The 14937-nt window shown below is 39.4% G+C and overlaps 1 protein-coding gene across 1 annotated transcript in view; it reads left to right on the top strand.

Annotated features, from left to right (window-relative positions):
• The first annotated feature begins 5035 nt into the window (after positions 1 to 5035).
• The window catches only part of LOC108433498 (phosphatidylcholine transfer protein), an 18249-nt gene continuing 8347 nt past the window's right edge, over positions 5036 to 14937 (top strand). The window contains exons 1-2 of the mRNA XM_017708108.2: positions 5036 to 5204; positions 6020 to 6137. Coding sequence (XP_017563597.1) covers positions 5076 to 5204; positions 6020 to 6137 — 247 coding nt within the window. The 5' untranslated portion in view covers positions 5036 to 5075. The remainder of the gene's footprint in view (positions 5205 to 6019; positions 6138 to 14937) is intronic.

Below are 14937 nucleotides of genomic sequence, written 5' to 3'. Positions count from 1 at the left end.
TGTGTGTGTGTGAGAGAGAGAGAGAGAGAGAGAGAGAGAGAGATGAATTGGGAGAGAGAGAGAGGGGGGGGGGGGGCGAGCCTGTGTGTTTGTGCGTGTGTGTGTGTGTGTGTGTGTGAGAGAGCGAGAGAGAGAGAGAGAGAGAGAGAGAGGTGAATTGGGAGAGAGGGGGGTGTTGTAAAGAAAAGCCGTGTTTGTAGAGGTGGCTGAGATGAGGAGAGGTGTGCACAGTTTTTTCTCTTTCATCTGTTTTCAAAAACATTTTCATCACTGCATCTGTTACAGTCTCGCAGACTTCGTGTAACTGTATGACAAAATCCCACATATAATCTATATTGACAGTAGATGGCCACTAACCGTCGCTCCTTTAATAAGTGCTCCTCATGTTTTAACGAAAAAGGTAATGACGCTGAATTTCCTCGCAAATTTTACGGTCCCTCGCAATGGTTTTGCGTTCCCTTGCAAAAGCAAGCTGTTTCGTAAGTGAACGCAAAACAGCTGCAAGGGAACGAAAACGTTTGCGAGGGAACGCAAAGCCATTGGAGATTTTCCGCAGTGGCACTTTTTCGGCTCTACCCAGCCAGCAAGCGTGTTTGGGCCGGATTACCTTGGCCGTCACAAAGTCCTCCTAGCAGTCGCATCGGCACTGCGGACTCGGGCCCCGTTCGGGCACACGTGGCCACATTTAACAGCACTAGACCCTCTGCCGGTCAGCGGACTCAGAGCGGACCTTTAAAACAGGCGCGCCTCGATTAAAATCTCCCCTTCCCTTTTTCCCCACTCAGTTCTCTGCAGTCCAGACTGTAAAACTCGCTGCTGTCTTTGAGGTGGCGTTAATGTGTATTTTGTCTTTATATTTGCACATTTATTAGAATTACGATCAAGCAAATTGGATTTTATCGTTTAATATGTTATTCAATTTGACGCTAGAGGGAATGACATCAATGCTAGATAGTAATGTTAGCTAAGGTAATGTTAGTGAGTCAAAATGTCTAATTCCAACCTAAATTAACATCCCAGATTTCTCTTTAATTACGTTTAATAACGACATCATCTTACATCCTCTCCCTCGCTGGCTGTGTAACTAGCCTAGTTTGGCTATGAGACGCAGCGGTTAGCATTCACAGGAAATGTGAAAATGTTCTAAGAGCAGCTTTAATATTTCTGCCTGTTTAGGGAAAAAAAACAAGTCTAAAGAAAACAGAGAAGTGAATTTGAGTGACTAAATGTAAAAAACTAATAGCTAGAATCTAAATTTAACCTCTACTGTGGTGTGTGGAGCTAGCCAGCCAGCGTTAGCTAGCTAGCTAAGCGGTATTAGCTAATGCCAGCACTAACGTTAGTTTAACCATCTTATCTTTTATTTGCTTTTTTGTAGTGTCGGATTTTACTATATATATGTATATATACATACGGGGTCAGTCTCAAAATTACAGAAAGGAAGTGTTATCATTACTAACATCATTGGTATTGTCTTTGTATGTACATCTACTGAAATGTTCAGAAGCATCAGCAGAGGTGTTTACAGGGATACTAAAGCTACTACTACTAGTAGTAATAATAATAGCTTCTCTTGTTTTGTGTTGTAATTTTGAGACTGAAGCAGACACAGGCAGGCAAGGTGATGGTGTGAGCTGAACCCTTTGGCAAAAATAAAATAGAAAAAAGAACAAGAAAAGAACGGCCCAGTTCAGTAAAAATGGGTTTGCTGTATTTGTCATCTTTAATTTGGCCCCGAAAGTGTAATTAATCTGACAACGCACTGATAAACTGATAAATGTTATAATAATGCCCCTTTTTGCCAGCATCTCTATAAGATTCACTCTATAAGAGTGCACTTTCACTTCTCCAAACTGGATTTATGCTGTACTTGACTAGGCTTCTTTGAGCTGCAACGTAGGGTAGAGATACCTTAAAACAAGTTAGCAAGCTGGCAAGTTAACTTAGTGATGATAACTTTAATGTTCATGTATTTACTTTCGCAAACAAGAAACTTTATGGTCTAAAAACTATTAACATTTTTAAGCTATGCACACATGCACTTTGTGTTTTTTCTTCATTCTAAACCACAAATCTCTGCAAATGTTCAAATTATGTGGAGAATTATAAGTCTTTAAACTCTAGAAATACTCTACACTCTCATATCTTATGATCCCTTCTTTAGGGAACCCAAAGTGGTTCCCTAAAACTAGGATGCCCAATTCTAGTCTTGGTGATCTATCACCCTGTAGAGTTTAGTGCCAACCCTAAACTAACACACCTGATCCAGCTAATAAAGGCCTTCAGGGACATCTGAATATTAAAGCCAATTGTGTTGGATTAGAACTTTTGGGTGGTCTCCAAGACCTGGATGGGGTACTATGAGGTTTCTATGGCTTTGCTTCAGAGAAGCCTTTTTGTCAATAGTGACAATATTCTATTCTGAACACACATTAAATGTTGATCATTTAGAAAAGCATGTGGTGCTAGACTTTGCATCTGATCGTCTTCTAGCCCTGATTTATGTTCATATTAATCATTAGGTTAATGGGAATTTCTGTTCTTGAGGTTGAATAAAACTCATTTAAAATATGTTTTCCTGAAGAAATAATAACAAAAAACATGCTAACACACAAGTAGTGAGAGCTGGTTTCAGTGTGATTGTGCTTCTAGGCATTTTCAAAAAGTGTGAACTACGAAAATCAGTTATGAGGTTTCAGTATGACAGCGATGTGTGTGCTGTTTGGGCCAGTCACCCTGACCTCAATCCATGTGTTTGGCTAAGCCCTGACCATTGCACTGGATGGCATGTGTTGGAGAAACTCTATCAGGTCAGCCCTGTTTTACTGCTCTGTGCACAGTGGCATAGTGTGTTCGGCTGTAAGTGGATATGGGGTGTTCCTTCCTGTCTGAAATCCCTGCCCAAAAAGATACACCAGTGCGTTCCAGCGAAGTGAGGCAACACCGGCTTCTAGGCCACAGACTGACTGACCTCAGCTTTCTACATCACACATTACTCATAGAATATAGCAGACTGTGTCTACAGTATCTTCTAAGAAAGAAATGTGTAAGATAATTCAAGAGAAAGTCGAATGAAAATAAGGGTTTCCAAAACTGGAGTTCAAAACATCATTAAGAGAAATGTGGAGAAAAGAACTGGTAGACCACCAAAGATCTAAACGCTCACCATGTGGACATGAGAGACAGGGATGCTGTATCACTTCCTTCTCTAAAATGCAAGGGTGTGGCTGAAATAAGGCTCCAACTTTGGACTAAAAGTCTTTGGGTTTCAATAATGACATGAAAAATAGATTATAAAATACATTTTATAATGTTTTTCTTTTTAAACTAAACTCATAAATCTGAATCTTTCAACTTTGCATTAAAAGGAATCAAAAGGATCTTTCAAAAAACATAAAAAAGTAACTATTATTTTCACTAGTTGACATTTAAGGGTTCAGGTTTGGGGCAGACACCTCCCTATAGAAAGCACTTTATAAATGATGATTATGTATATATTTAGCGTATTACTACCTCAGGTGTAAACAGATTATAATGTAATCATTGGAAATATCTACAATCTGAATACTTCTTTCTTTTTTGGACAGTTTTTATGGACTGTGGGACCATGTTTTGGTACTAATTTGGTAGAACTGTCTATTTTCATACATGAATAAGTACTTATTATTGACAATCCAGAACAGGTTTCACACATGTATGTCTGTGAACTAAGTCAAGACATATTTGCTGTAAATGTATTTTTTCTCCAATGTATTTTTTCAGTATGCTGACAAATACTAAGTAAATCATTTCAGTGATCACAGGATGTTAACTATTAAATACTGTTTGAATGTTATGATGTTATTTTGGCATGTGTGAAATGCCAACTATAAAATGGGGCCCATGGCATGAAAGATGTGTGTTGCAGCAGTTTAGTCAAAACACGGTGCAGATTGTAATTTGTGTCGTTCGCATACATGATTAAATCTGAAATGGTGCTGGGAGTCATTACTGATAGCTGCTGTGTCCAGAGCCTTTAACTCAGTTTGACTAGACAGTTTTGATTTGAAGCCATTCAACGAATAAAGGAATTATGGTGAGATTTGAGAAAATAAATAAATAAATAAGTAAATATCATGTAGAGAGAGGGTGTAGCTTTAATCTGTTTTACTAGGCAGTCGACAGCACAGCTAACAGCTACTAGTGGCCTGGAAAAAGCCACAGACACTGTAACCGCAGACAAAAGAAGGGATACAGTTTCGTCTGTTCTGCAAAATGACACAGCGACACCAATATTCTGCCTTCCTAACACACACACACACACACACACACACACACATACACACACACACACACACACACACACACACACACACACACACACACACAGGGAGAGAGTTATAGTACATGTATGTGTGTACACGTATATGCCTGTGTGCCCTGCAATGGACTGGCGGCCTGTCCAAGATGTATCCTGCCTTCCGCCCAGGGACTGCTGGAATTAGGCTCCAGCTCCCCCTGTGACCCAGAAGGATAAGTGGCTTATAAAATGTGTTCTGTTTGATAGTTGACAGTTATTATTTTTGTCCAGATTAGTTTCCTGTTTTCCTATGACAGAAAGGGAAGGACGCAAGGTGTGAATTTCAGGGGCTACTAGGGGGTCCAGAACCTTCTAATGAACCTTTTGGATCCTCTGAATTTCCCAAAATCAAAATTCTGGAGCATCCTTGAAAATAATCTGATGATGTTATGCAGTCTGTCGGAGAAAAATAGCCACTGAAATACAAATTCAGGGAAAGACCACTGTTGTTTTACTGTTTAAGAAGATGACTGGACTTCCCTTTTTACACTCTTCTGAGAACAGTGTTATATAGAATATTGTTTAGGCCAATTCTTCATTCCTCAGGTCAGTGCATGATTTTGAAAAATGTTTTTAGGTTTAGGTAAAAATGTGCCTTTTTTCTTAAATTGCATGTTATGTTTCGACGTTTAGTCTCAAGTAACGAATTTTGGAGAGGGGACTTTTATTGTGGTAGAATTGGGTCCAGCGCTGTGGCCGAGTGTTGCTACAATCCCATTGCTGGAGATTTGAAAACATGGCTCTGCAGTTCACCGACCAGCAGTTTCAGGAGGCATGGAAGGAGCTGGATGAGCCTCAGATAGGAGGAGAATGGGAATTTTTCACAGAGACCATGGGGGTTAAAATATATCGACGTTTCATCAAGGTAAACACGCAGTTTGTGAATGAAATGTCTGTAAACACACACTTGGCTCGGACCACTGAGCTCATCCGGACTGCAGCTCTTCAGCTGCTTCTTGGGGTTGAATTACCAGGGATTTTGGGGTTATTGGTCGAGGAAAGCTCAAGAATCTGGCTTGTGTGTAGTGACGGAGAACAAGACCATCAGGAAAGAACACAAAAACAGTGCAGTTCACCTGCTAGTTAGCTATAGCCACGCAGCGTTGATGCAGTTTTGAACTTGGCCAGTCACCTGCTCGACAGTCCAGGGCGTTAAATGATACCCAGCCTTAGCTGTGACCGTGCACTGGCCATAAGGCTGGCTTTGATTTATGCAGGGAAATGTGAGGAGGGTACATTAAGAAGCTGCGGCCAGGTTAAAAAAAGTGGCTTAAGAAAGAAAATCTTCTTAAATGAGCCTTTTTGTCTTAGCTATAGAGGTATAAGTGTAAGTGGTATTCTCAGAAAAAAATGGGTAAATTAGTTTTCCTAATCTTGTCTTAGTCTGTAAGAGTTTGATAGTCTATTGAACTACACACAAGGATTTCTTTATTTTTGTGAACTTCTTGGTGTTTAAGATCCTTCATAGTTTTTTTTTTTCCCCCATTCATGAATCTGGTCCCTGGACCTGAATGACAGGAGTGACTAACTGACTGAGGAACTTCATGTGACTTTGCTTATTACTTCCACATGCTCTTTCCATGGGGTGTGGCTCAAAGCTCAGTGAGAACAAAATGTGACTTTTATTATTTTTTTTCCTCCCTCTTTGTGTTTTCTTGTTTATTTATTTATGAAATACAGGAAACTGGACTCTATGAGTACAAAGTTTTTGGCTCGCTGTCCACCTGCACTCCAGACCTCTGTGCAGATGTGTATATGGATCTGGCTTACAGGAAGCATTGGGATGATTATGCCAAAGGTAATGTTAAAGCAGAGAAAAACACACGTTTGGCAGGTAGTTTTGTGTCTGACAAACATACATAAAAAAAAAACTTTTTAAATCTGAAAACTAGGTTTTTATGAGGTAATAAAAATAATAAGCGTAGTTCAATGATGTCACTTAGTTTAAAGTGCTTAGGATACCCTGTAGTTGGCCAAGTCATTTTGGTCAAAAAGGGTCAGCTAAAGTAAATTCTTACTGCAGCAAAGTAAGAATTCCATTGTACAGTGCAACTGCCTGTTCTGCTGTGCACATGACAGTAAAACCCTTGAATCTTGAAATGACAGTATGTTCCTGTCGTGTCCCATCTGTTATATTAATAAACTGCCTTTCCTCCACATAAAGGGACATTCTAGCCTAACTACCTTTTAATATCTTACTAAAGTTATGCAGTACTCTTTATTGCAGCATTGCACTCCTCAGCCTCACTGATGTGACATAATTCACAATTTTGTACCTTTTGCATGTTTTTGTCCATCAGTGTTCTCTCAATGCAGTTCCTCAGCACACATTACACAAATATATCACACAGCCACAGGGGATTCCAGTGGTGCTCACCAAATCCTGACTGCTTACTGCTGATTTAGAGGCGAATAAATTCATCTGTGGTGCTAGCTTGCATTAATAATATAGCACTGACCTCAATTAGTCAAACTTTTTTCTTTTGTAAAGGAATAATACAGCCAACTAGCCATGAAAAGGAAAGCTTGTCCCAAGTGTTAACGCTATATTATATTTTATATTACTTAAATTCTTTCAAAATTTACTTCTGCGTTCAATGTGCTTCACCAGAAGGGGGGTTGTCTTAGTCTTTAAACAAAAAGTTGTCAATATAGAGGCTTCTGCTACGCAAGTGTTGCCAGTAACCATGTTTACAACAGATGATGATGGTAATTCTTTTCATTTTGGCTAGAGTATCCCTCAAAATGAAAATATTTGCTGTACTGGTGTACATTGTTTGTCTTGAAAATCAGATTGAATGATAATTGCGTTAAAAACAAAGACTCCACCACACCTTGAAAACATTAAACTCCTCGAACAAGAGAGACGACTTGCTTTCACAGCAAAACTAGACTAGACAACAAAAACCTGTTCTCTTAGAAACCCGTCACGTTGAGCGAGCTTAAATTGTATTGTGTGAGGGGACAAGTTTGAAATAATTTGGTTGCTTTTCTTTTGTCTCATAGCATCTTTCTGGAAAACTCCCAAACTGTTCCTCAGGTAACAGGCCTCAGGAGCTGCGTGAAAGTGTAGAGAGTCAGTAGAGTTATCGGCGTTGTGTTTATCGTAGCGTTTAATGTCATGTGTCGTGGTGTATGGTAGCAGTGTGGGTCATAGAGTTAATGTCTACTTTGTTTGCCTGTGTGATCCCTCACAAACCTAATACTCCCTAGGCCTGGAAATGGCCAAGATTTTCCATTAATCTTCAAGGATAATTATTGACATAACCTTTATATTCATTAAAAAACTTCTTAATTGTAATATTACACATTTGAAAACAGCCTCAAGAGAAGTAAGGGTGGCACAATACCATTAGATTGACTTACATATGACCATGTAAGTAACCATCTTCTTATTTGGCTAACAGTGTGGAAAATTATAGTAATTGGTGAAATCAGGACCTTTGTGGTGTGATGAGGTGGCAGCTGTGATACTAGTGGTAATAAAAGCAATATATATTTTTTTCTTTTGGTAATTTTGCAAGGCCTGGCTTCCAGTGAACATTCCATTTGATCCCAAAAGGTGTTTAATGGTGTTAAAGTCAGGGCTCTGTGCAGAACACTGGAGCAGCTCCACACCAGACTTGCCAAACCATGTCTTCATGGACATAGTTTTGTACACAGGGGCGCACTCATGCTGTGTTGGGAATGGCCTTCTCCAAACTGTGGCCATAATGTTTGGCGCATATAATTGTCTAAAATATCTTTTCCATGCTGAAGCATCACTCCTGCTTCAAGCTTTACTGTTGGTGGGTAGGTAGTTGGCTAATGTAAATTATTGAATGTGCCAGCCAAATGGCAGTAGTATCGTCCCATCACCAAGCTAATGTAACGTTATTGAATTGCCATTCCGGCACCTAAAGGCTCATTCTGACTTACAGCGACTCTTTAATATGTTAGTGTTGCACCACTCAGCCTCGTCAATTTGAAGCATTCACAATTTTGTTGTTTTTTTCATGTTTTTGCCCATCAGTTTTCTCTCACTATAATATTTGCCATACATTACACAAATACACCACACAGTCATTGGGAGTGTCTGTAGTAATCTCAATCCAGACTGACCTAGCACACTGTGAAAAACACACCAGTATCACTTCTCTAGCAAACGTTAATGTTGGTAGGTAACGCTCTCCTGGCATCCACCAAGCTCCGATTCGTCCCACGGACTGCCAGATAGTGAAGTGTGATTCATCACTGCAGCAAACACTTTTCCAGTGCTCCAGAGTTTGGCATTGATTAGTCATCTTGGGCTTGTGTACTGTGCCTCAGCCGTGGAAAACCCTTTCCTGAAGCTCCCAATGCACAGTTCTTGTGCTGTTGTTGCTTCCAGAGGCAAGTTGAAAGACTGCAGTGATTTATACAGTGCCTTGCAAAAGTATTCACCCCCCTTGGCATTTTTTTGTGTTTTGCTACCTCACAGCCTGAAATTAAAATGGATTATTTCAGGGTTTGCATCGTTTCATTTAAAGAACATGACTGAACATTTGATATTTATTTATTTAAAATTGTGAAGCAAAAAACAAATGGGACAAAATAACTCCTCTAGAGCCACCTTTTGCGGCAGTTATAGCTGCAATTCGTTTTGGATGAGTCTTTATGAGCTTGCCACTGGGATTTTTGCCCGTTCTTCAAGACAAAACTGCTCCAGCTCCTTCAAGTTAGAGTTTCCGCTGGTGAACAGAATCTTCAAGTCTGACTACAGATTCTCACTTGGATTAAGGTCTGGGCTTTGACTAGGCCATTCCTTTCCCTTTAAACCACTTGAGTGTTGCTTTAGCAGTATGCTTTGTGTCATTGTCCTGTTGGAAGGTGAACCTCCATCCCAGTCTCAAATCACTGACAGACTGAAACAGGTTTTGCTCAAGAATATCCCTGTATTTAGCACCACATTTAGCACTCCAGCTTCCCCTAGATTCGGACCAGTTTCCCAGTCCCTGCTGCTGAAAAACATCCACACAGCATGATGCTGCTGCCACCACCATGTTTCACTGTGGGGGTGGTGTTCTTGGGGTGATGAGTTGTGTTGGTTTTGTGCCAGACATAGCGTTTTCCTTGGTGGCCGAAAAGTAAAATTTTGGTCTCCTCTGACCAGAGCACTTTCCTCCATACATTTGGGGAGTCTCCCACATGCCTTTTGGCAAACTCAAAATGAGCCTTCCTATGTTTGTCTGTAAGTAAAGGCATTTTCTGGCCACTCTTCCATAAAGCCCAGCTCTATGGAGTGTATGGCTTATTGTGGTCGTATGGACAGATACTCCATTCTCTGCTTGGGAACTCTGCAGCTCCTTCAGGGTTACCATCGGTCTCTATGCTGCTCCTCTGATTAATGGCCTCCTTGCCCGGTCTTCACGAGTTTTGGTGGGCAGCCCTCTCTTGGCAGGTTTGTTGTGGTACCATGTTCTTTCCATTTGATGATAATGGATTTGATGGTGCTCTGGGGGATCATCAAAGATTTGGATATTTTTTTATAACCCGACCTGGACTTGTACTTCTTAATAATTTTGTCCCTGACTTGTTTGGAGATCACTTTGGAGTTCATGGTGTTGTTTGGTTAGCGGTGCCTCTTGCTTAATGGTGTTGCAGCCTCTGGGTCTTCATAGCAAAGGGGTTGAATACTGTGAAAAAATCTGTGCAGATTGCATGGCTGTGTACTTGATTTTATATGTCTGTTAGCAATGGCTGAAACACGTGAACTCAATCATTTATTAGAGGTGAAATATAGTTTACATTTAGTTCATCTTAAATATGAGCAAATCTATTGCTCTTTACAGTCTTATAAAAACATAACACAATTTCGCTGAATTGTTGGTCTGTTTATATTTTTCGCTAGTTTTCTGTGATGCAGCAGACCTGATTAGTGATTTCAGTATATGAATACTGGCACCTTAAATGAGTACTAGAGTACCCATGTACATCCCCAGTGTTCACTTGATCTGCTTTGCTGTACTTTCTGGATTTCTTACTTAATGGATAGTGGATCTGTGCCATCTCTAATGAACGTCGTATTTTGGAAAACAGTATTGGAGTTGAACAAGATTTCCTGGCAGTGGGGAAAACAATATCAGTTTAACTGATGGTCTCTTTGAGGCAAATGTTTCTGTTGAGCTCTGTAGATCTGGGTCTCATTAAATATTGGATTGGCTATGCCTGTGTGTGTGTTTAGTTTGCTTTGAAGTCACACAAAGGTCCAACTGTTCAGTAAACCTGTTGCTCATTACAGGTAATGCAGTGTTTTTAAACGACTTTCAAACTGTTCTTTTTATTTCTCTGTTCATTTTACTTACTCACAAGACATTCGACTTGCTGTTATGACAGCTGAATTGACCAAATACTCACCAGCCACTTTATTAGGTACACCTTGTTAGTAAAAGGTTCAACCTCCTTTTGCCTACAGAACTGCCTTAATTCTTCATGGCATACTTTCAACAAGGCATTGGAAACATTCCTCAGAGATTTTGGTTAGTTTTTTGAGATACTGTTGCCTTTCTATCATCCCGAACCAGTCTGCCCATCCTTTTATTATTATCCGTTATTCTGGTATTTTATGGTCAAATTTAAAATGAAAAAGCTAAAAGAGAAAAGAAAATCTAAGCTTCACTTTGGATTTGACTTTTCTTCAAGAAATGCAGAATACATGTCAAAGCTAAAATCAAAATGCAATGTGTTCAGGTTTAAAGGTGGCGATTTACTTTTCATTTCATACTTTGCTTTCTTGTTTTCAGACTGACCGACATGCAAATGCATTAATTGGCACAATGCGTGGCTATGGGGTACATTTTAGGACATCAGGCCTCAGAGTCAGAATGGCATCATTCCTCAAGATAAACGACTTTGAGTCTCTGGGGGAAAAACCACCGTCATGTCTCAGATCTGGTAAAACTGAACATCAGACCAAACGGCCTCAGCGAAATGGTATCGGACCAAACGCAAGCCTTGTTGAGGGAATTCATATACTGGTTTGTATAACTTGGAAAACTGTTGTGTATTTTGATATAAATGCCAGTATAACATTTTTCACAGTCATTCTCTGAGTCTTTTGTCTGACGGCATTGGGTCTGATGTTCAGTTTCACCAGATCTGAGACGTGACGGTGGTTTTTCCCGAGACTTGAAGTTGTTTAGCTTGAGGAATGATGGCTTCGGCTCTTGCCTACAAGCAAAAACACAGCTGTGACGTTATTTCGCGATAACTTGCTCCCTCTCGTGTTCTACTGCTTAATTGAAAAATTTTGTTTAAAAGCTAAAACTGCTTGCACTAAAGTAAATTCGAACATGCTTATTTGAATTAAAACTTAGACGTACTTGCTACACACAGGAGGGGAATTTGATAAAAAAATCAAGAGGGTATTTTGAATACAGTGCAAAATAGATCTGCCAGTCTAAAATGCTGAAGAAGCATTCCTCATGTACTTCAACAGTGGTTAGGTTTGCCATGATGTTCAATCCAAACAGATCAAAACATGTCTTTTAAATGTATTAGTTACTTAGTTGAGCGTGTGCATAATGTCTTGATTATTTGCATGTGGGACCAAACATGTTTAGAAACGTTGTAGAAATATCATTTAGTCCACATTGGGTGCTCTGGTTTGAATTGCTCCCTTCACAGATAAATGAAGATAAAACATGGCCTCACAGAGACAAAACACACACACACCCTACTCACTCCACTCCTGAACAAACTTCATGTAGATAAATTATGGCGACAAATCAGACTGTTGAAGTGTGGTACAGTAACCAGTTGCATCATGCCCACAGTCATATGGGGAGATTCAACACTTGAATGCACAGTGAGTGGAGATGTAACTATTGATTTGAAGAAATGTATTCAAAACTCAAGACATTTGTTTTGACTTTTTTTTTGTTTAAAAACAGGGTTTGCACAACTCTGGTCCTGGAGCGTGTCCACCTACGACTTTGCTTACAGATGCCACCAGCAGTTGGTGAGGGAAGAGGTTTGGCTCGCTGTAATGAAAATACAGTGTTAAACAGTTTTTTTTTGTCATGAGTTTGAATCCCTGTGATGCCCTTATCCAAAAACCCTACACAGAAAACTTGGATCATCAGTGTTGGCCAGTATTATTGCCCAACTGATATACTGGTGGGTCCTAGTTTGTGAAGGCTATCTTAGTTGTGGATCTTGGGTATTTCAGTATAAACGTCTTTGTCTTCCGGTGATGGTCACTCCTCTCTCTTATTTATTTAGCATGCAATGCCAAAGTTTTATTTTTGTTCCTGTCCATTTTCAAGACAAGACAAACTAAGGGTGTGGATTTCCTGCAAACGCAAACAAACTGACCATGCAAGTGGTGCGTATGTGTATGTGAGATTGAGGGTGGGTGGGGTACAGCTTTATTAGAAACACATCCCTGGCTCCAGGCTGGCCGAGCATGCGTTTCGCTCTGTGCTGATTTATTTGCTGAAGCGGATCTTAGTAGGGGGAGATCCGGTCATGTCCCTCCAGGCTCCGGTTGTTTTTGTTCTACGTGTGTGTGTGTGTATGTGTGTGTCTTGCATTTGTCTTTGGTGGATGGATGGGCCCAGACCACCACTGCTTTGTTGTTGTTGCAGTCTTGTTTCTTCCACAGCTCCAGATTTTAGATCCCCCTCAATCATCCTGCACTAAAAAAAAAAACACGGTTCATTCCCTTAAGTCACTTAAAATTAGCCATGTCAGTTAGTCCGTAGTCATCTGACATTTGTTTGAACTGACCATGATAAAATGGATAACGGTATGGATGAAACTCAGGGTTAAAAATTGCAATTATAGTTTTTAAATATACTTTTGGTGCAGATTTTGATGAGCTACATTTGTGTTCTGTGCCCAGAATCAGCCAATTTTATTGCCATAGTACAAAAAGGCATATTGTTAATTGTAATTACTTACATCAGCTAAAATTGCATGGTCATTTTCAAATATTCACAAAATCAAGAAAGTTAGATAAATTAATAGTAAATTAGTGTTTGGTACAAGTAATTTTTTTTTCTCTAACGTCACTCATTCTCATATTTAAAAACTGGGAGAAATCTGCGCTCTATACTCCACCAGAGGAAAATAAAGAGGCTCTAACTTGTGTAGAAAGACAAATGTTAAACTGCAGTGAAGATGGCAGTTTAGCAGCATCAAATGCAGAAGGTGAATCAAGTCATGTTCAGCTGTCTCAAAGCCCATTCAAGCCAAAAAATAATGAAAACATAAACAGGAGGTGTAACAGATGGCATAAGATGGCTATGGAGGCTTATAGATGGTAGGATATTAATTAGAGAGGTGGTGGGATCAGTCAGCTTTTTAACTAATCATTATACTAGAGCCTTGTTTCATCCACACTGAGGATCTCAATCTCTTTTCTCTTTCTTCACAACTTTAGTTATTAGTATGACTTGTGACTTTCTTACAGCCTGTCAAACACTTGTAAAACAAGTGCTGCTTTTCTGTAAGACAAAAATCGAAAAACCTTTAACACCATTTACATTGTACATTACATTTACATATATGAACATTTATGATGGATGGAGTAATAAAATTTTTGCCAAGGAAAACTTTCATGTTTTAAGTTACAGTAACAGATTAGAATTAATTAATAATTAGAACAATTTTCTCTGCTCCTAACTAATCTCAAGGAACTGTCCCAAGTTTTTCTTACAACAGCAAAGAACAGAAACTTACGTAGAGGATTACATTATAAAGACATATTTCCAGTGTTGGGATCATTGTGGGACTCTTGGACCCTTCCTGTGCCTCTGTTATATCACACGGGGAGGATTTGAGTGAGAACATCTGTCCTGCTGGATGTGGCGCCAGTTACAGCACAGCATGGTGCTGGCCTGGAACAGGACAGGACAGCTGTGTTCACATGTGGCTTAGTGTATCTAATGGGGGGAGGGGGGGGGTCATGATGACATGACGCAAGCAAAGAGAGAACAATTGTCCTTGGTCAGAGTGTCCTTAAACCACCAGAGCAAAAAATAATTGATTGTTTCATATCATATTAGCTTTCTAGAGCATTACAGGGCATTTTTGATTTAAAAGGAATGACTTTCATTGTTAATGTCTTTAACAACTAACCTAAGCCGTAAAGTTAGCAAGAGTCCTTTTAAATGTTTAAACAATTAAGTTTTTTACTGTTGAAATTAATAGCATTCTAATATTTTAATGGGAAAATATTTTTACTGTGCAGCTGGCTCAAGAGATGATCCAAACCTTATTGCTTTCTTTTTTTTTTCTCTGTCCACTTAACATTTGTGGTTTCATGGAATTAAAAATGGCCCTAATTCATTCTTACATGTCCGTTTTCCAAATCATCTTTATTCCATAGAATTGAACACTTTTTTTTTTTTTTAATTTTATAATTTATTTATTTTTAAACATGTACCTCATTCAAAAGGCACTGAAAACTGCTGAAACACCCTGTATAACTTCCATATTCAGTCTTAGGGCCTAACTGTTGAAAAGGCTGAAAAGGTGAATATATGTAAATGAATTTGTGCTGATGATGTCACAGAAATAATCATTTAAAACCGTCAATTTTTGCAGCTTAGTTTCCATGTATGGACAGTATGGAG

This window comes from Pygocentrus nattereri, chromosome 1 (genome assembly GCF_015220715.1).
Source record: "Pygocentrus nattereri isolate fPygNat1 chromosome 1, fPygNat1.pri, whole genome shotgun sequence".
Classification (NCBI taxonomy): domain Eukaryota; kingdom Metazoa; phylum Chordata; class Actinopteri; order Characiformes; family Serrasalmidae; genus Pygocentrus; species Pygocentrus nattereri.
This window is presented reverse-complemented; position numbering and strand designations above follow the sequence as displayed.